This window comes from Acromyrmex echinatior, chromosome 6 (assembly GCF_024713525.1).
Source record: "Acromyrmex echinatior isolate Ae372 chromosome 6, ASM2471352v2, whole genome shotgun sequence".
NCBI classification, from domain to species: domain Eukaryota; kingdom Metazoa; phylum Arthropoda; class Insecta; order Hymenoptera; family Formicidae; genus Acromyrmex; species Acromyrmex echinatior.
This window is the reverse complement of record NC_141857.1, coordinates 3,709,802-3,731,969: the sequence shown is the minus strand read 5'-3', so window position 1 is coordinate 3,731,969 and position 22,168 is coordinate 3,709,802. Positions and strand designations below refer to the sequence as shown.

The window sequence follows — 22,168 nt, the reverse complement described above, 5'->3', positions numbered from 1 at the left end:
GTATCGATGTTAAAAAAACAAAGAGGCAAGCAATTTTTCAAATATTCCGACAACGAGCGGCAGTCTTAAAATCCTCAATATTGTATATAAATTTGTAATGTATGTATGAGTGTGACATAAAATATCGAAAGAGAAGTAGCCGTACTTCGATATTATCGCAGCGTCGCATGCATCCCTAGCCGGCGGGCATATCGGGCGGATTTTCTTGCGTGTGCCTCATGCGTGCCGCCGTTTCATGCATGCGTGCACGCACGCGTCCTTCTTATTTTGGCTTTTTGCTCCATGGCACTGTGCGCGGTATAAGGATATGATCGAGGGGGAACGACTAATTGGATTTTTTCCGCGGACCCCGAGGACGCGCGTTTAAAGAGCCGCCAAGTTACAAAAGCTGCTTCTCTCTCTCTCTCTCTCTTTCCTACCAGAAGCTCTTTTACGTGGTTACGCTCTGAACTGTCTTGGGAGAGGAATTTTTGAAATCGCAGAACGATTCACGTGCAAAAGCGGATCTGGAAAGTGAGAGCGTCTGCCTACTCTTGCGTTCCGGCGATTTGCTGATCTGAATATCGATCATTCGACGATGCATGCGAAATAACAGACATTTGTCCGGTTGAGAGAGAAAGAGAAACAAAGGCAAAATAGCTCTCGCTGCGCGTCTGACACGCGAAACCTATAATATTGAGCGGAAGCGCGAAATTTCGCGCGGGACGTGTCCGGAACTAATGGAGCACGACGAAGTTGTTGCTATTCTTGCTATTGCTGTCGTGAATAAAACTAGGTGAGTCAATTCTGCATTATAGTCACGCGATAAAGATTACAAATCATCCGCGAACGGCAATAGAGATATAGGATCTCCATTAAATTGGGTATTAAGTCAGTTGATTCTTAAAAGAGTTATTAATAAAATGTCGTGTTAACTCCACAGGTGGGATCTGGGAAGTTAGCATTCTATTAATATTAAAAAAATAATGATAATAACACTTTTCATAGTTTTACAATTCTTTATCAAAATAAAAAAATAATAAATTAAAAAAATAAATTTCTTTCCAACGATCCTTGCAGATCCACAAACATTGACGCAATTATGATGAATGACTTTTCGAGACTGTGCTTGATCACAAAAGATCTTGATTATTATCCTTTATATTGAAAAGGGGGAGAGATATTTTTCTTTTATTAACGATAATTTACGTAATCTTACATACTACGTTTGACATTGGGCTGTATTCGATCACACGGTCGTGTATGATAAAGCAATATGAGCCAAGTGGACGCACAACGCAAAACCGCCCCGTGTCTTTTACGCGAGTCAGCGAGTTGCGAGTATCCGAAATTATCGGTTTTTTAATAAAGGCTGGACCAATCGAGCTCCTATTCAGAATGAATATGAGCTCAATTGACGGCTCCGAATTATATAATAAGCGTTAATTTTTCCTCTACGTGTTCTACGAACAAAAATATCGTGATGCGAAATCCACAAAATTTTTATTTAATTATTTATTTTACGTAAGATACATCATCGCTTCAAAAAGTCATCTCCTTTTCATATTTGCGACGATAGGCGGATCGTTTATTGCTCTCATTTATCGATTTATTTATCTATAATTTCATTAGCACTGTATTATGTGTCGACATTTCACTGTATAGTTATTTTAATAAGTTACTTTTAAATTAAAAGTGTATAAAAATATAACTAAAAGTGTATAAAAATATAAATATAAAACGGGCCGCTTGACTGCTTAACGTGTGAATGTCATTGTGAATATATTCGTGCCGTTATCAAATTCGCGACGGTACTACTAGCTTTATCTGGAGTTTTGACATCAACAAACTTTAGATTAAAATTATTCAGAAACTAAAGCCGCAATCAAAAATCTAAAAACACTTTTATTATATAATGTCTTATATAATGTTTTATTATATAATCGGTATCTTTCGATTTGCCAGTCCGAATAAAATTGGTGCAGCCGATATTGAGATCTGGAGATTGTTTCCCAAAAAGGGACCATTTCAGGTTTTAAAATTTTTTCAGTTGTACGTGTGGCACATACATATAAAGCGTTTTGTCCATTAAGTTGCTATTCAGTTGCCTTCATAGAATTTTAATTTTAATATAAAAAGAGAATTTTAGTATATTTTGAAGTTTAGCAGCGCCAAGTTTTTTTACATACAAAATTTTGTTTCTATTAATAAAATTTTTTCATTTTGCTTTGCCTTTAATTTTTTGAAATTAAATGTTGTAGTCCATTGCAAATATAAAAGACTCTTGAATAGAAAGATAAAAATACGTATCACTTTTTCTCGTTAATTAAATATTATATGTTGAAATAAAATAATATGTTCTTTTCACAATTTACGAAGTACAATAGTATATGCTATATGTTGCAAGAAAATATTCTTTTTGTAATTGGCGCAATTTAAAGATTTTATTTAATTTCTTTTTTAATACATGCATTTTTTCAATACGTATTACTGAGGGATAATTTATAATAAAAAATTAACAATATTACCACTTGAATTATATTATTTATGTAACGGCTTTTTTTTTTAATTCATGTAATAGTTTTTTATATATATCTATATGGGTATATGGGAAGTACACTTGGCGCCTCTTTTTTACCTTTTTTAAAAAGATAATATATCTATAACTAAATATTTATATACATATAACTAAATATTTGTCTACTTCAACAAAACGTTTTTACCGTGTAAGTGCCGTATTCGACGCGAAAAATATCAGCGATGTCGATATACTAGTGGATACGATTCGTGGTTCAGTTTACGAGAGCAAGAGCCGGGAGTTTGACCGGGTCGATTATCGATGGTTGATTTCACTTCTTGGAGTTTCTATACGTAACGTTTATTAGTACACTAAGTTCGTTCGTATGCAAATTTATCAACCGCACGGAGATAGAGACGGAAAAAATGGGAAGGCAGAGAAAAAAATAGAGATATCGTTTGCAAGAAAATATGTTAATACATGCGGTTAACACATGCAGCAGGTCTTGCATTTACATGTATAAGTTTTACGCTATTGCGTCGTATCATAATCATTCACGGGCGCAAACGAACGAATTTGTCTTTACGTCAGTCGATTTCTATTTGTGAGTGATTACGATATATATATATATATGTGTATATACCTTTATTGTGTATGATCACGTGAGACCACATTTGAATCGTATTCTATTTATATCACTAGTATTAGAATCGATCGCATTACGAAATCGACATGGAAAATTCTTATTTATCTCAGATTTCAGCCGCAATTTTGCGTGGGTTGAATGTGAAGTAGACGATGACTCAGTTTTTCCTGGTATTCATCGTTGAAGTTAATCACTCTCGTTAGTGAATATCTTAGTTCAATATAATTTTTTTTCTCACCGATTGCTACATATAATTATACACAATCGCGCGTAAAATCGTGGAAATACGATGTTAATTAGAAATATGAGGCTTCAAAAGAAAAGTCGTTTGTAAAACATAAATCATTTTCTGATGTTTCAATGTCTTACAAAGGTATCATCAATTCATCGTTAAAAAAAGCTGATTTTATGATAAGCGATATTTATAACATCAAGATCTTTTTTATGATAATTTCTTTTTATAATCGCAAAACTGCAAAAAGTCTGAAAAATACGTAAAAATATCCTGCAGCAAGCATCGATTAAATGATGTAATAAATACAATAGTGTAAAATAATCGCACGATAGTGCGAAATAATCGCACCGAATAAACGGAGAATATCAATTATTTCATCGGTTATATATCGGTAATTTTTGTCCAACGTTTCTAGAAGAGCAACGTGGAATGACTGCGGAGTTGCTTCGTGGAACGGGATACGGGACGTACAAGAAAAACGAACGAGGGACAAACGAAAGAGACGTGGGGCCCGACTTGTACGTTCTCGTTTCCACGAACGAGAGAGAGAAATGGTTTTTACGTCGGTGCACCATCATTACGGCAATTTGGTGCGCATACGAAACGTTGGCCTCCGGTAATCCAAAAATTCGCGGGATACGGCGGCACTTTCACGAACGATGAGGGGGATTTCATTCCGAGTGTATACTTAACGCGATACAGTTCGCGAATGCATCGTATTTTGCATACCTACATTTACGCGCTAATTTATATCGATTGATATCTTTAACGTTGACTTGCATGTATGATTAAACTTTGTGACACTTAGTTATTTCAATATATATCTTCACTTTATTTAATTAAATATATTGTAAATAATACTTGCGCCGATTAATATAATTGACGTCATCACTGAAGAAAATTTAATAAATCTTATATATATATATATATTTCTTTGACTGTATTAAGTAAACCTTTACTTACACTAAATAAATATTTACTTAATAAAACAATGATAAATCAAATTAATCGTTTTTTTTTTTGTATAAAATAGATATATGTTTACATTCAGGAAGTATTTACTTAGAATTATTCAAACAAATATTTATTTAATATTTTTTTCAGTAGATTCATTTATTATGCTGTACTTTGTTTCTCCTCACGTGACAGTCCTGCATAATTGTTCTAACATCACGCGTAGGATCAGATTAACGATTAATTGATAATCATTTGACGTTAGCCAAGCGTTTCACGCTTAATACAATTTACATAATAAAGCGTTTTCGCTGGAGATCCCGTCGGCGAGTATCTCGGCGCTTCTTGAGAAGCGTGTGGAAAACGGAGCTGAAAAAATTCCGGTGTCGTGCCACGCGGGTATTCTCGAAACCGATCTCGTCGTGCCTGCAGGTATACGCGGATATATCGTGCTTCCACGGCCGGCGTTAATAGGCCACCGGTAACTTACACCGGTACGCCGACCGGACGCGCGGCTGTATATGGTGGGACACAAACCGAGAGAGGAGATGCCGGGTTATAAACGTAGAAACGCCCCGTAGGGAGATCTGTCAAATAAATAATCCACGAAAAGCACATATGCGTGCACGCCGGGGTGTATGACGTCACATCCTCGAAAACACTATTATTATACCTCAACCACCTCCGCCGGTGCATTAACATAGATTACGCCGCTACGACCCTCGAGCGATGCTCGGTTCCTCGCCATTAGACGATCGCCATTGTGGTTACCATGACGCTGCGGCGGACCTACACATGGAACAAGGATTATATTTGCGCGAGCGCGTCCCATTGACGGAAAATACGGTGATCAGCGACGTGTGAAGTCGTCACGCCAACATTATAATTTTCCGACCTGCGATATGCGGAAAAAAAAAAATATACTGCACGATCTCTGGCGTTGTTCGAGATAAACCACCAGCGCCTTCCGCGTGGGAGGAACGCCATAAATTTCTACGCGGGCGAATTACGGAATCGCGAAAAATACGCGTTAGTAGGTCATACCGCGATGTCTCTCGCGGACGTCATTAATATCCATTATTTTAGCGTGGCATATAGAAACACGCCGGTGGCTGATAATATCGGTTAACACGGCGGTGATTCGGAGGGAGAGAGACGGTGATCGATCGGCGCAGCGAACTTGTTTGTCGTGCGTTATTTGTAAAATGGCAGGAAAGTCGTCGTTGCCGTTGGAAACGATCGATTAGGTCTGGCGAACGTATCGGGATCTATCTCGTAACGTTTGGCTAATTGAAAAGACGGAATGCGTAGGAGTATATTAAGTCGTATCGCGTTGCGCAAGATAGGGTGGCAGGAAATGGACTATAAATTAAGTACACGTGAAATAACAACATTTCTTCCTCCTGTCACTGATATAGTAATTCACGACATTTTTTTACATCAGTCGTCAGCTATAATTATTATTAGAAAAATATTTTCTTCGTCGTTCATTGACTTTCAATGATTTATTTATAGTTACGTTATTTTTGTATGCGAATAACATGCAATTTGAAATTTCGATGAAATGCGTGTTTTATTGAGGAAATATGCTCCCTTCCACAATCCGATTAAAACGTTCGCAAGTATATTTACTATAAGTACGAGATGAGCACGCGATAAAACTCGTCAGGATAAAACTCAGTCGGTCGATTTGGAACTTGTCGAAAGCGAGATCCGTTTCACCCCGCGCTCCCTTTAAGCTACTTATTCCACGGCTTAAACTCGTTCGCGGTTGCTCGCCCGACGGCGAAATCCGAGACAGGTTCTCAATTTAAGATGGATCAATCCGTCCTGACGGATAATCTTCTCGTGAAAGGAACTTGAATTAAAAGGACGAACGAATCGAGGAAAGAAGCAGATCGTTTCCATTTTACACGCTGACAATTATAGGACATATATATGGACTGCAATTATCGATTTACGTCTTGCTCTGTTCATTCATGACGAAATAATCACTTTACATTTTGTTTCGAAATTAAAGAATTAAGTTCCGCTGAATATTTAATAATGTCAGACAAAGGAATTTGCCGCAAGCGATCTATCTCTTTTTTTTTATTTTTACACTGAGAAAAAAATATCTTAAATTTAAATAAACATTTATTTGAATAGTGTCAATTAAATATTTATTAAATATAAAAATATATTTATTTGGTACAAAAAACATTAATTTTATTCAACAATTACTTCTTTTTATTAAGTAAATATTTGTTTATCGTTAATTAAATATTTAATTGGCATTCAAATAAATATTTATTTAAATTTAGGACTTTTTTTTTCAGTGCATCCATAACTTATTGTATATTTTATTTTTATTTATTCTTTATATATTTATTATATTGTATTATATACTTATTTATTTAAATATAAATTTTAAATATGTTCATAAAGCTACTTTATATATACGTTTCCAGCATAGAGATGATAGTTTTATCGAATTCTCTCACGTCTCGGTAGATTTTTATACAAATCCGAATAGAAATAGCGAAGAAACGTTAAATGTGAGTATACTGAACTGTCGTATGAACGTTGTGTACGGATTTAAATACACTGCGCTTTTCTTGAACATTTATATCAATAACACGCATCACCTGTCATATATACTCATTCATATCACACACCCACGCATGTCAACTTAACCAGTTCCTTTGACTCGATCTTTAGCTAAGGTGCTTAGACAGAAAACATCGAATGTTCCGTCGTTCCGTTAACACGAATTATTCCCGTATTATAATCTTACTTTTACAATATATATTTCAATGATAAGAGATATATATTTTTTCCCACTTACAAGTGTTTTACGAAAAATACACTGTGGACGCAAACTATAAACAGTTAATCCTGTGCAAATTAAATAAAAAGAAGTAAGAATTCGTGCGAGAAACTTGTTTTCTTACTTCCTTCTTGAGGCCATGGGTGAACGGAAAGGGATGGCTCCCTTCTTCTCCTGGTACTCGTTTTCTCTCTCTTCATTCCTAAGACTTGGACGACCAACAGAAAGAGATTAAGAGAATACGAGGGATTGTTTTTTGTCCGCCGCGTTCTGATCATGGAGGACTAGACAAAAGAGAATAGCAGAGAAGCCCTCTAGGGGCTTTTTTTACTCGTCTCATTCGATCACGAGAACGAAAGAGTTCAACTCGGAGTATTTTCTTTGTTACGCAAGAAATTATTTATTATCAATTATTTATTGCGTTACTTGAAGAAGAGCGAGATACAGTATTGTTATAAAAATACGCTTCTGAAAAATCTCGTTTCTTGACAACTATAACAATAGCAACAACAGATATATTTTCTAATTAAAAAAAAGTCTAGTAACGGTTTAACAGACTAACTTTTATCTTGATATCGTATACTCAATGTAAAAGTCTGAATCTTTTATTTCTTGTCATCGTTCCATTTTATATTTTGACTTTTACATTTTACAGACTATTACATTTGGAATAACGAATTGTGATCAATGGAGACGGAGGTTAGTCACTTGGTTTAACAACGAAGAGACGAATTTCCGCAACTCCCAATTAGACAATAAGGATATGCTCATCCTTAATCTCACATAGAGTTTAATTTCAACATCGTCGCAATATTTTATCAAGACATTTAATATCTACGAATTTGCTGAAGATAGATTTGTTTGGAGAAAACTGAAACGTTCAAATAAGGTGGGACCGACAATAATTTATATATTATGTAAACATTATTAGATAATTATATTATATTGCGCATTAATTTCCGTGCTGTGTTGACGCTTTCATTGCCCGATATACTTTATTATAGTTTCTAATTTCGAAAGCCCGAGTAATATTTAAATTTTACAAATTTAACACATTAACTATTTTTGATTACGTCAATTCATCGATATCGCGGAAGAAAAAAATCATTCGAAAACGCAAGTGAATTGTATATATGATGAGATCTCTTCAAAGGTTGCCTTTTTCTCTTTCTGTTACATCTTGATTATTGTCGAAACTCACGGTGACGCGTCTGAAGGTGCGAAGTGAAAGGGAACTTGAATTTTTGAAGATCACTATGGAGGCACTTCTTAGTGAGAGAGGCAGTCGCTATTTCTCAGGAATGAGTCGACCGAATATATCAATCTGTATACACGTCCAACCATATATTCCGACGAAAAATGGAAAGGAGACGAAGCGAGAAAGATGAAAAAAAAAAGAAAAAAAAAGGAAAGGAGAAAACAGCGGCCGTTTGTTTGGTGAACGGACCGGCGAGAAGGAGTCTCACTCGAAATGGCGGGAATTCGGCGGGCAGCAGCGCGCTCGCTTCGTAATAACGGGGTGAACGAAAAAAAAAATAAAATAAGCGGTCGCGGAGAAGTGGCGCGGTTTTTCTTTCGTGGCATCCAAGGTCTCTCCCGCGTGCATATCTCACGCCGATTAATTGCAGTTGATTTTTATTTATTACAAAAGTGCAAGGTGGCGCACGCCGGTGTGCGTGCGTGGTTAATGGTTATTGGCTCGCCGATACTCTCCGCGTGCGGAGAACGGCGCGCCGGCGCGCGTAACTCGCACACACGCGCGAGATGGTAGTCTTCGTCGTAATAATAAATTCTATATAGCAACGTGACTTATCCGCATTAGCTCGCGGCTAAGTGCGCGCAATGATTGTTAATTGTCGACGCTGATACGTGCGCCAGATAGCGCTCCGCTCCTCGAGCGCTATATACTTCCATTCCAATTCTTTCTGTGACGTCTACGCTACCGTCGGTATAAATAGTCTGCCATAATTTGATAATAATAAAAAGACAAATCATTGATCGTTATTTATCGAGATGTTTTTTTTTTATATACAGACGTCATTGGCTTTATCAGATCGTCCATGATTTATCCGTATAACTTCTGGAAAAAAATAATCTTATTGTTGGCTGCCACTGAGTAAATATTGATTTAATCTCGATTGACGTAATCTAGTTACAAGGTAATTTTTTCAAGAATAAATTGGATGAATTACATCTGTAAGTTTTCGACCTTCGAGTACCTAGTTCCTTTGCGAAGGGGATAGAATTGCTTCGCGTAACTCGTAAAAGTTCGCAATTATTACTCTCGTTTCGGTCGTAAATACGCGCGCTAACGAAGCACTGAATCCTTTATGTTCATTTGTGAGCCTGTAACAAGCTCCGAAGCTGACATTTAGCTTATTCTTCCATTTTTTTTCGTTATGACCTTTGCCGCGTCTTCGGGTCCTCTCGTTTTAATATATTATCACTTTGAATATCTCCAGGCAATCTCGATAGGAGGAAAGTATGCGCGTATCCGCAATCACGCCTTTTTCTCCCAATGTCTTTCGTAAGACGTCTAACGTTACAAACAAACGTGATTCATTCTCATTAATCTTTTTTACTTACTGTTATCTTTATAGCACCAACCAACGACACGATATTAATCAGTTTATGCCGCAATGTAATGTATATATTCATAATCTCATGTGCGAATGCACATAGCAATATATATTTTTTGACATACTTCGTGAAAATACTGGAGATACCTGTTCATGAAAAACATTAATATCGAAGTTCTCACTGCAGTATTTCGTGTCCGCACATTTCGTTTGTAACGTTGCGGTCGCATCTGCTGTGCGGATAGGACAAACCGCAAGAGGCATTGTGAGTCAATAATCAGAGAAAGGATGAATTACAACCTGTCTCGAATACAACGTCATTCGACTGTGACATGGTCAGGATAGATTTAATTATATGTGAAATATGCGCGTGGGATTTGCGACGTAAACATATACCTAATACTCGGTCGCATTATAATAATACGATTATCCAAGAAATATTCGCGAACACTCGTAGTGATTAAATCAGACTACGAGATGATATGTAATACGAAAATTCTTGCTCCCGTTAGATAAGGACTATTATTATTCGCATACATACGCTGATCTTTTCTGTTAGATAAGGACTTTTGTTTATGCATCATTTCGATTAATTCCTCAACCAAATTAATAATCTGTTATTTAACATTACGATATAAATATTTAATGATTTCGCTGAATCAATACAGATGCAGGTGTATACTTTTTCATTTATAAGAACAGTATTCATTTCGAAGGTTATCTAATCATCTGAATCGACTGACAAAGAGAATAAGGTATGATAAAGAGCGCCAACTGGTTGAGCGGATACGAGGAAAATTCGCGATTTGCGAAACGTAACGGAAAAACTTGACTTACCCAGCGCGAAACGATGCTGCAGCGGCGGCGGCGGCGGTAAGTGTCAGTTGTTGTGCGGCTGCAGCTGCACCGGCGGCGGCCGGATCGGTCGCGACGAGCTCCTGCAGCACAAGAACCGTCGTTGTGGTTGTCGCGGCACCGCCATTCGGCACGGTCGCGTTGACGGCGTGGCGCACCGTCGGCGGCAGATCGTCCTCGTGTTGCAGCTGCAGCTGCGGATAGTGATGCAGATGCAGGGCAGTAGCGGCGGCGGACGTGGCAGCGGACCTCGGTGTGACGCAGGACGGTGGCAACAGACCTGTCGTCCTCGTGACACCGGCCGAGGGTGGCGATGGTGACGGCGGCGACGGCGGTGGTGGCGGGTATTCGACCACCTGCACGCGGTCCGCGTGCTCATTTTCGTAAATGATCTCTTTGTCGTGGGTATACATGACTGTCTTTTGCCCGTCGTTGTAGATCAGGTCGATCATCTTGTGCTCGCCGACGCCAAGCGTCGTGTTGCCGGCGGCCGCCTCGGTGCCAGGCGACACGCGCCCGTCAGAGTCGTCCGCAGCTGCGGCGCGCTGCTGTACGTCTTCCGAATCGTTGCCCTGAATGTGTTGTTGCTGCTGCTGGTGATGATGATGATGATGATGATGATGGTGATGGTGACGATGATGGTGATGGTGGTACTTGGGATGGAGCGTATGCACGGCCGGCGGTTCGTGCAGATCGAGCACGTTTACTGGTTGCATAGTCGCCAGCAAGACCTGCTCGTTCTCGTTTTGATTTTGGTTGCTCAGAGAGGAGGACGCTGGTGAGACTGGTGCCTCCTGCACCTGTAAGATAGATGGGGACCTGTAGATAGGTAGGGTCATGCAGTGTGTGTCGCAACAATTGCAATAAAAATCGCCATTTTTATTTGTCGAATAGATTTTTTGGCATCGCGATTGTTGATCAAGATATTTCAATATACTGCGTACTACTAGTGATCGTATATAACGATTTCGCTATCACACCAGATGTATTTATAATATCATTTTTTATCACGCCGAATTAAAGTTGAAGAAACGAACGCCATTGTGAAATTATCTCTTATAATCGAGCGAAGGTATTGTGATTGCATTTTATCGAGTATTAACGAGATACCTTGATCTTTGCGCACACAATGCTCTGATCGCGCCTCGTTTTTTTCTTCCTACCGAAACGGCGCGTTCGCCATCGGTCGCCGCCCATATGCACATGCAGGTCTGAATTAAATCATTTACAATGATAACGAAGTTAAAACACAGCGCGCAGCCGGCGTTAATTTATTAATCGCATTAACTGGCGCGCGGTTTACGACATTGGGATTTATATACGCCCGAGCGAACTCCCGGCGTCCCGGGCAACTCCGGGTAACGCTATATGTATGTTGCAATAACCTATAATATTTTCGAATGCTAATAACTGTGTGCGCGATAGAAATTATATTAATATCTTCTCGCGCGGTCCGAAGCACGAGGCGTTTCATATGACCAGGCATCCTTTCGTCGTAATTAATCGCTCGTATGTTCATTGCTTGTAATACACGCACCAAGAAATTCTTTCAGAGTATTCAAAGATCAAACGACCATTAGCGCGATCTAGGTCCATTCGCGACTCATCGTGTGACGATCGCGAGGCTGTTGGTCATTTTTGTCGCGAAATTCAGGAAGGATTGCCTCAGCTTTCATTTCTGAGAAGTCGGTGATTTATTTTCGCGCGACATCGTCGGCATTAATTAATTGCTTTCATTAGCGTTTTATTTGTTATGATTTATATTGCCCTCCCCCTCCAAAGATTACATGATACATTTTCACATCGGGAAATAGTGACATTAGATAATTTCATTTTCTTCTGCGAATGAAAATATTCAACGTATTTATTTCGCGAAGATGATAACATTTGATGAGATAAGATTTCAACTTTTGAGAGATATTTTCCCATCCGTCGTTGATGGATGCCTGACAAAATTGCAAAATTATTCATGAGACAATCTTTGCAAATCAAAAGTTTTAGAGATTGAGTATCGCGCGAAGGGAAGTCTCTTCTGAGATTTTACTGGAACTACTATTACTGAAAATATATTATACGCGTAGAACAGATATCCTACGTAAGTATACTTAATGGTCAGTTAAACGGTGACGGTCGCATTACTGATGCACTTATATCCTAGTATTCCCGAAGTTGGCGCTCATGGAAACCCCTGTGACCCGCATGAATAAGAATACGGTACAGTAATGACGTCGTTTGGAATTTCCCACGTGTCGCCGGATTATCGTACTTTCTAGCCGATAAGTTATGACGCGAAGTCTCTCTCTTTCCTTCTCTTTCTCCTCCTCTTTTTTTTTTTAAATCTTTTTTTCCTGGCAAAACCTCCGAGACCTCGAGAGCTGCCCGATGCCACACAGTCACCGTGGCATCATTCGTAACGTGACAGCAAAGCGACGTGGCAGTGCTATTAAGGCCCGTGCATATTGCAGCAGCCCGTAGCCGCAGCGATGGGTTCCGTCAATTAACATAATTAACAATATTATGAATCATCCTCTTAGTGCTCAGGCGCCTCGCGCGTGATGCTGTACGTGAATTACTCACGCCGTTAGCCTAAACGCAAAAATTTACTTTTTCTCTCTTTCTCTGTCTCTTCGTCTCTTCGGAAAGTATACTTTTTCCTCCTTTATTCATTTTCTACGGTGCGCGGGACTTAATCCTAAGTGTCACCGGTTCTTATATTTTCTCGCGTTGACCGTCGTAAATTCACCCGCTGATGAATAATCGCGATTCTACGATTAAACGCGAGGATTAGCGCGATGAAATACGGTCGGTAGGTACGGGTAAAATTGTTAATGGACAAACGCGAGCCTCTGAATAGACCACACGTGTCTCCATGAGCTAAGGTAACAATGTTTATTTCATGATTATGACTTTCTGGCATACATGCCTGACAAACTTATTATTAATAACATCGTAATTTCACGCCTTTTGCCTGCTTTTTACGCACAGTATGATTTTATTTTCAGAGGCCTCTCCTCTACGTTATTTGAATCTTTTCTCTGTATATATATATATATATATATATATATATATATATATATATATATATATATATAAAATTATATATATAATTATATAATTTAAATTACTATATATATATATATATATATATATATATATAATTCTAAATTAAACGCGTCGTTATAATGTTAATTCCGATTACGTAGGTATTGTTATTACAGATGTTGTATAAACATTTTGTATCTTTGGCATCAATATCGACAGATACATGGAGAGAGAGAAAGAAAAATTTTACTGAAGTATTAAAAAATTTAATTAGATACAGATTAGAAAATATTTTTGTCGGTCTAAAATAATTATGAAACTTAATAGGAAACTTAACATGATGACTAATGTTACAAAAAATTGTGATATTCTAGTAATTAACTTGTGCTTCCTGCTAATTATTTTGCTAATTCAACAAAATTATTTTCAGGTGTGTATCAAACTAACTAAATTTTTAGATATTTTAACAAATCCGTTCTTTCCGGATATGCACTTTTATTTTTTACATAAATAAACAGCTAATATTAAACAGGGAACATATATATGACCACTTTATGTTTTATTAATAGCTAATTCTTTTCAAAATACTGACGTTATGTTAAAATCATGCAGAAACGCGAGGAACTCGTACATAACTCAATTTTATTTTCATCTTTTACTGTGCCAGTAAATTTTTTATAGCTTTTCCAATCATAGCTCGTAGATATCAGGCATTGTGTCGTGAACGTCTAGCGGATGAAACGGTCCTGATGTAACGGTAATCGCACGGATATTATAAAAACGTCATATCGCCGCAAGCGGTTTTGCGGTTTCGTGAATTTTGACCGCTGCAACACGCGTTTCCTCATAATTCCCTCCGATGTCGTTAGGAAATCTCCGCAGATTCATTACCTAAAGTCGTCGAGCTACTGAGGTACTGTATCCTTGACATCGCACCGCCGCGACACGCTTCATCGGCGGTGTCAGGGGTCCCAGATACGCCGGCTGGAGACATTAATCAGCCCGACCCGCGGTGAGTCGCGACCGCGACATGAACCTCCCGCGGTCGTTACACGACGTTAAGTACTCTGCAATACGAATACCCGGCCGTGTACCGACTTCATTCGAAATCTAATCCCACGTCAGTCGATGAAATTTATCGCGCTCGCACGGCCAGCGGGATCGAACATAGCCGGTTCAACGGTGATCCACAGGAACCGCGTATGGATTTATTCGTTTTTCATACGAATAACTGACAACGGGGATGTAAATGGCAGTGAGCGATAAAGTATCAGCTTAAAAGTATCTTTTATGATCCCGCTGTTATCTTGCGGTAGATTATCACCGTATTTATTTTTCGACTAATGTTTAATCTGTCATTACTAGAATCCGTTGATCTAATCTGCATCTTGTAGCGTGTAAATTAAAATAATCTATTAAAGATGATTTATTTGTTTTAGACAATACTATTAATCTTTAACCTGGAATAGCCACCTGTAGTAAGAAAAATATACTTAAATATTTTTGTGTGAGAAATGTATTTATTTCATTAATAAATCTTTATTTAAATACGGTGAAATAGAATTTTATTCTTATCAAATAAGTCATCTATTTAATTTTTTTTACAATTAATGGGATATATTTTGCACAAATATATATTTTGTTATCACGATCAAATTTTTTTGTAACTAATAATTAGAAAACGTCGTAAGTAAGATTTGTTTCGCAATATTTTAGCATTTTTTCTTCTTTTAATGTTTTTTTTATTTACTTTTTTCAGAAAATTCTGATTAAATCTATATCCATAATATTCCCAAATACTAATAAATCGAAATAATAAATCATTAATATGTTGTTAATAATTATATATTTTAATTGGGATGTGAAAACACACTTCAAGTGATCCTTTAAATGAAAAGTATTAGAATAATTCTCGGGTTAAGTAGATAGATGATAAGATACTTAAGTTTTTGTATGTAGAATATTTAGAATATCCAAAAAAATTAATTTAATAGTTATTTTTTATTAGTATATAATAGTATTTATTTACTGGTATAGTTAAATTTCTTAGTTATCTTTCATGAGAGATAGAGGAATGTAAAAATAACTTATTTATTTCTAGGCATCTGATCGATACTTTTTGTTTTCCTCTCCTAGAATAAGATTTAAAAAAAAGTGTACCTGAAAGATGCCTCACTTATCTTAAAAGTACCATCTAATCCGATGAGTTCAACAATAAGTCTGAGTTTATTGAACTCAGTTTGCAAAATGTGGAAAAACAGCTTTTTATCATCCTTTAATAACAACGAAAAACATTATAATCGTTAAATTTATTTCACAGAAATAAAAACAACCATCCTCACGTATCGTTCGAACGTTGTCAAATCGCGACAAAACTTCTGAACAAGACGAACGATCGCGATTTCGCGAATAGCTCGAAATGACTACCATGAATCCTACGGATTGTTGTCGCGCTGCAGCTCGTTTAGAATGCTGCGCGTCTTCTTTACACGCAAGAAGTTCTTCATAATAACAGTTAATTGGCCGGTTGATCTGCGCTCGTAAGAGTTCGTGCCGGACAGTAGTCCAACGTGTCTGTCGGTCGAATGGTCCGTCCGTCCATGGCTAAAACTCGCGGGTATTCGAACGTCTCTCTCTCTCTCTCTCTCTCGTTTCTTACTCGTTTGTCGCCGTAGGCTGCGAATCGCGCGCGTACATCCCCCTTGCAACGTGCAGTTATTGCCGATCGCGACAACTGCAGTACGCAGTTGCGTGCAACGCGGATGTAGATACGTGGAATCGTTAGATGCTTTTCTTTCGCGGTACTGTACGTATCTTAAGGGTATGATCCTCGTCCGTTTGCCGTAACAGTCGGAATATCCTCGCGATTCGCTTTTTATTATCGTAAACATTATCGCTCGTATATTACTTCCAGCGAGGATTGCCGGTGTCTATTAGTCTTCGACTTGTAAAGGAAGCCACGATTTCATTAACCGTTAACTGAATTAAGTCAAGTAAATGAAACTTGATGAAATCGGAATGAATTAAAAATCTAATAATCTCATAAGATATTTTCCTTCCTTAAACGATAAATGTAAATTAGGAATTTCGAGCCTTGAGCTGCAAATTATGTAGCGTCTTTTTATATACTATCGTGCATCTAAATAACGGCTCGTAAAGCAACTTTTTTTTTTTTCATCGCTTTATGTGGTTAATGCTCTTAGTCGTAAGAAACGTTAGTCTTAACTTGAATGCGTTAATTGCGGCAAAAATTGCAACGATTGTGATTCTAGTGAAATTTCTTTTGCATCACTGTTCATCGAATATTTAATAGCTTGTTTATATGCATTGCCTTCAATAATCGCGCAATGACGCAGCTCGAATAACATTACCGCAGCTAACTAGATATTAAATATTTCGTAATTTCTGGTACAAAATGTGAACTTTTGATTAAAATCTGGTTTGAATTTATTAATCTTGCACTCACATCGAATGGCTTATTTAATTAACGTCATCGTTATTTATTATCGCTTATCATCCACTCATCAAGCTCTCCCCTTTTTGCCGCGAGTTTGTTTCGTAAGTAAAATATTTTGGCGTCGCGCCAATGTACATGCTTATTTTCGATACATTTTTCTTACACGCTTTCAATCTCGTTTTTATAGTCGGTATGAGTCATTTGAATCAAGAAAAGATTTGCGTGCACGAATTACAGGGACTCGCCTTGTCTTTTTTTTTTCTTTTACCTACCGCCCAATAATGAATCGGTTAACGAAAAAGTTAATGAAGATACAAAATGACCAGTCGCTCGGAATTCTATTAAAGAGCCTTTACTTCTTATCTCCATAATGAACGGTGCGATCATCGACGAAGGTTCCCTTCGTTTGACCATCAGGTACGAGAAATCTGAAGAGTCATCACCGTGCACAGCGAATCTCTTCGTTCAGTCCTGTCCACAGGTAGATAGGTGGATCCCCTTCGTATATACGAAGAGACGGATGAACGATTAACGTATCGTTCGTTTCTACATCTGAGAATGTCGAAGTCTCGTAAGGATATCAACGTTTACAATAACGAAAACCGGACGCGACTGTCCACGTTCCGATGAAGAAGCGCACGAGTGTTCTCTTTCTCGATCCGGAAGCGCGATAATATTTACACGGCTACTTGAACACCCGGTATGCACCGCGATGCTTGTCATAAACGGATTTAACCGCGTATTAAAAGGCGCCAGACGCAGGTGCGAAACGAGTCCTTATTTTCGTCTTTTCATGAGATTTATGCACGCGTGTTTGCACGCAACGCTTAAGCAGAGTAAAATGCAAATGACTTTTTCTTATTAGTCTTTGTTACAATGTTCGCCGATGATATTTTAAATAAAATCACCTCGTGATTTTTCTCACTTAAAATTTTTCCTCGTTTAAACGTTTAATCTTATTGCAAAACATTTTCGGATTTTTTAATATTGTGCTACTTATATTCATATAATAATGATAATTATGTTGATCTATAATTATGATGTTATTACAGTGAAGGAGAAAAAAAAAAAATAAAAAAGTTTCGTTTTCTTCATCAATTTTTAAGTTGTCGTGTTGTCGATCGTTCCCTTTATATTCTTTTTATTGTCAAATAAAACAAGAAGCTCTTTGATCTTGAAACATTCAACCCATTTTATAGAGGTCGCGAATCGCGCGCAGTAGGCAAAATGGGTCCATAATAAGCCCGAGGCGATTTATCCATAAACCGTCGAGCTATTAATGTTCTTGGAGAATGGCTTATACTCATGTTTCGTATTGCGAGTAACGGGGCTGATCAATGCATTTCACTTTCGAGCAATGAGCCTCTTTGAAGCTACAAAAATCCGAAGCTACCCGCGGCGATTTGAATTAAATTTTCATGAAAGCACACACATTTCTTTGCTCTTGAAGATTGCCTTATTATTACATCGGAAATGAGTTTAGTGAATATCACAATTGAAAGTAAAATTTCTAATAAAAATTCTATTGAAACAATTGTTCAATAGATTTCTATGTGAAAAATTTAAAATATAAAAGATTTCGACTATTAATGAAACGTTAGATATAACAAAAATTTCCGCCATTAAAATAAATAAAGTGAATAATAAAATATAAATATTTTAGCACATTCGATTTAGTAGTATTTCTTTTAAAAAGAATTTCTTCTTTCTTAAAAGAAAAATTTTTTAAACTCTGAACTGTCGTAGTTTTATAAAACCGATTCTTTCCCAGGTAGCAAACTGACGTTATTTGTCATAAATGACACTATAAAGACGTCATTTTGACGATAAAACATAAATAACGTCAGCTATATTTATCTTTGAGCTATATTATTTTCAAGGTTCATTATTTCCAAGGATTTCGCCTCTTTTACCATCAAAATTGAAAATTCATAAATGCTTTGTCATTTAACATTAAAACAGACTTGACAGATTATGCTTTTGTGTACGCACAGACTTGTAACTTATTTTAAAATCTTGACATCTCAGAAATGTTCCAGAAATTCTTTTCATGACCAGTAATAATACTTCAGTCCATCCTCATTATTTTGCGCTACGGGTGGTTGTTTGAATAAATGGAGAAAGGTATGAGTGAATGAACAATAAAAAGAAGAAAAAAAGAAAAAGGAAACAGGTAGATAATTTACATAAACGATAAACTATGTGGTGGATTATATTATGTAAATGTTTTAGCTTAGAAATGTTATTGTATTCCTTGAGTTTGCGTAATATAGAAGTAAACAATCATTATATATTCTTCGAATTCTTTTAAAAGTCCATTGGAATAGAAATAGAGAGTTTACAATATAATTAATAAACTAAATATTAGGAGATAGAAAGTTTAATTATTCGCCATCATTTGCGTCACAAAAATAAAATGTTTGTATTAAGCTTATTCTGTTGTTTTAAGGAAATGCAGTTTTCACAATCAGATAATTCAATTTAATAGTAGCCATGCAAAAATATGCGGCATTAGATTTTATTATTCGAAAGTATGAGAGTTGGTACTAACCGGAGACAGAGTGCAGGGTGCATTATCGGCCTCGTCGGTGCACGTCGACATTCTCCGGTGCCGTCTCCCGTTTCTTTTTTCTCTTCTCGTACTGTAATCTTCTAAAATTCTCGTGCTTAAAATGCTTAAATGCTTGTTCTGATAGGCTAAATTGTCGTTGTCTTTAGGAATTGCAGTTTTCTTTTGACGACGAAACCTTCAGCCTGATCTAGTCTTCGACTAGATGTCTACGTCTATGTAAATTAGTCATCGAGTATTATATCACAGGTTGCTGAGGGTTGTATGGCACGTTATTTGAAGAAAAGCGGGCGATAAAAATCTGTAAGAAACAAAAAGGAAAAAAGATGCTTGTAAGATTATTGACATTGTTATCTTCTTAAAATAATTTATAGCTATTATATTGATGACTCCTTACAAATACACATTTGGTCTATTCACCGTATTATAAGTAATCTAATCTAATGCGTATTTAATAACTATGAAAAACAAGATGAATCGGCAATCAGGGCAATCAGCGATTATCAGGAAGATGCAAACAGGTAATCCCATGTTTTCTCCGCACAACAAGTGGATGTCGGAACTGGAGAATCCACGTCTCGGTTTCGCCACGTGGCCCGCGGGAGGAGGAGAAGCTTGACGCACGCGGGATGCGTACTCCCGCGATTGGGAAACCGGAACCTGTGAGTGAGCGAGCAGGTTCGGCGTTATTCACTTATCGCCGGGGCAAGGATCCGCGCGGATGTCGGTCAACCAGTCTGACACCGCGAATTCTACATCCTCGCGCGCGGTCTTGCCCAGGTGGATGGTTAGCAAAACCAGTCGGTTTGCTCTTCTCTCCGACTCGTCCATCTGCTCCTACTACTACGGCGGAGTAGGCGCGTGTGAGCGCGCGCGTGGAGGAGGGCGCGCGCGTAAAACTGGAATTCAGCTCGCGGGCACCGCTCTGACGGATAGACAGGTATAATAATAGACGTAACGAGGAAGCCGGACCATCGAGAGTGAACACACGGGACGGTGCCGGTGCCGGTGCCAGTGCCGGTTCTCAGTATCTTTCTCTTTCCTCTTTTCTGTTTCTTTCTCTTTCTTAGACTGCGCGTCGTCAATAATGGAGACGCGGTGATGTTCGCGAGGAAGGAACAAGACTGGTTGTTAGAAAGAGAAAGAGAGAAACCAAGAGGAACAGAGATAAGTCGAAGAGGGTGGCGGCGGAAAGTAGGTAGGTAGGTATCTACCTACTACGCGGAAGAAGGAGATTGGGGCGACCCAGGGAGAAGGAGTAGGTACGTACTGGGCCGGTATACAACCGCGAACCGGAGACGAGAAGCCAGAGAAGCAGGTTCAGAGGAGCCGGTCTAACCTGATTCTCAAAGGGAACCCTGCATCAGATTGGACCCACCACCGTGGGTCCGTTTGTATTTCAAGTACCTGTACGCCCTCGCTTCGCGTCAGTGGACGATGCCTCTGGAGAACGGAGGACTCCGTCGAGTCGTACAAAGAGGAGGAAGCGTCTTCTTCCGTCAACGCGTCGCGCGAAGGCGATGTGTCTATCAGCGACTAGACGCCTTGATCGTGCGTTACACCTGCCGCCGATATAGATTCTAGACCTACCATCGCGCCGGTGTGCATCGCGGTGTTGCAATCGTGCCGACCGCGATTTGGTCGGTTAGAATCCAGCATGGCATGCAGCTGTAACGGCGGAATTGCCGTTAAGTGTATCGAGAGTGAATTTCTTGAGATCTAGTGAGAGTTCCCAGGTGATTCCCTTTGAGTACGGATGACGTCAGGATATGTTTATAATTTCCTAACGCTCTTATGGTATTCAGTTAGATGTTGACCGTGACAAAGAGGCGCGATTTTTTTTCTCCGGCTTTATTAATCGTATCTATTTGTTTTTAAAGTGAGTGATTGCTTGCTCTCGGATCCGTGGTTTTTTTACGCGGCATAAATGATTGATTCATGTTAGGACTAAGATTAGTGGCATTTAAGTTCTTATATCTATTTTATTGAGTTGCCATAGTCTGATAACTTACTACTGACAATACTCTTGTATTTGTTGACTATCTTTTTGCAGTTCGATTTAAAATACAGTTAAATTATTGATCTTAGATCCTTGTAATGATGCTGTAACATTTCTCGTTCGCGCTTTTTGTTATTAATCAAGGATTATAATTCTAACTAAATCCGAATTATGTTGACTCTGAATTTTTTTTCGTTAAGTTTCCTGAATAGAACTTAACGTAACACTAAAGAATATTTCTTTGTCTGTGGTATACCGTAACTGCAGCTTTTTCTATGCTCGAGCGAGAATGATGATCTATTATTGGTCTATTATTTGCTCGTTTTGTATCTTTGTCATCGACTTTGACCTCCGCCTTCAATGGAGCCATGAAATATGGATTTTAAATAACTGAAAAGTTTTTAGATTTTTTCCTAAAATTTAAGGCTTCATTCATACCTAAAATTCTCGTAATGTTTTTATCCTTAGTAAGTTTTAGTATATCCGATTATCTTTGAGAAAAGATTAGAATATCTTTGAGAAAAAA

General features: G+C 37.9%; 2 protein-coding genes across 10 annotated transcripts in view; one reads left to right on the top strand and one right to left on the bottom strand.

Annotated features, from left to right (window-relative positions):
* LOC147909273 (uncharacterized) overlaps positions 1-22,168 on the top strand; it is a 164,035-nt gene that overhangs the window by 66,042 nt on the left and 75,825 nt on the right. Inside the window, exon 1 of one of the 5 annotated variants that reach the window (XR_015545371.1) lies at positions 19,953-21,379. The exons of the other annotated variants lie outside the window; for them this stretch is intronic. The gene's annotated coding sequence lies outside the window, so the exon portion shown is untranslated. Of the gene's footprint in view, positions 1-19,952; positions 21,380-22,168 lie in introns of those variants that run through there. 5 annotated transcript variants of the gene reach the window in all.
* grh (grainy head) overlaps positions 1-22,168 on the bottom strand; it is a 128,992-nt gene that overhangs the window by 104,874 nt on the left and 1,950 nt on the right. For all 5 annotated transcript variants that reach the window (XM_087407006.1, XM_011069044.2, XM_011069043.2 and 2 more), the window contains 2 exons: positions 19,626-19,944; positions 10,558-11,375 (listed from right to left, as the gene is read on the bottom strand). In XM_087407006.1, the coding sequence (XP_087263132.1) occupies positions 10,558-11,375; positions 19,626-19,676 (869 nt within the window). In that variant the 5' untranslated portion in view covers positions 19,677-19,944. The remainder of the gene's footprint in view (positions 1-10,557; positions 11,376-19,625; positions 19,945-22,168) is intronic.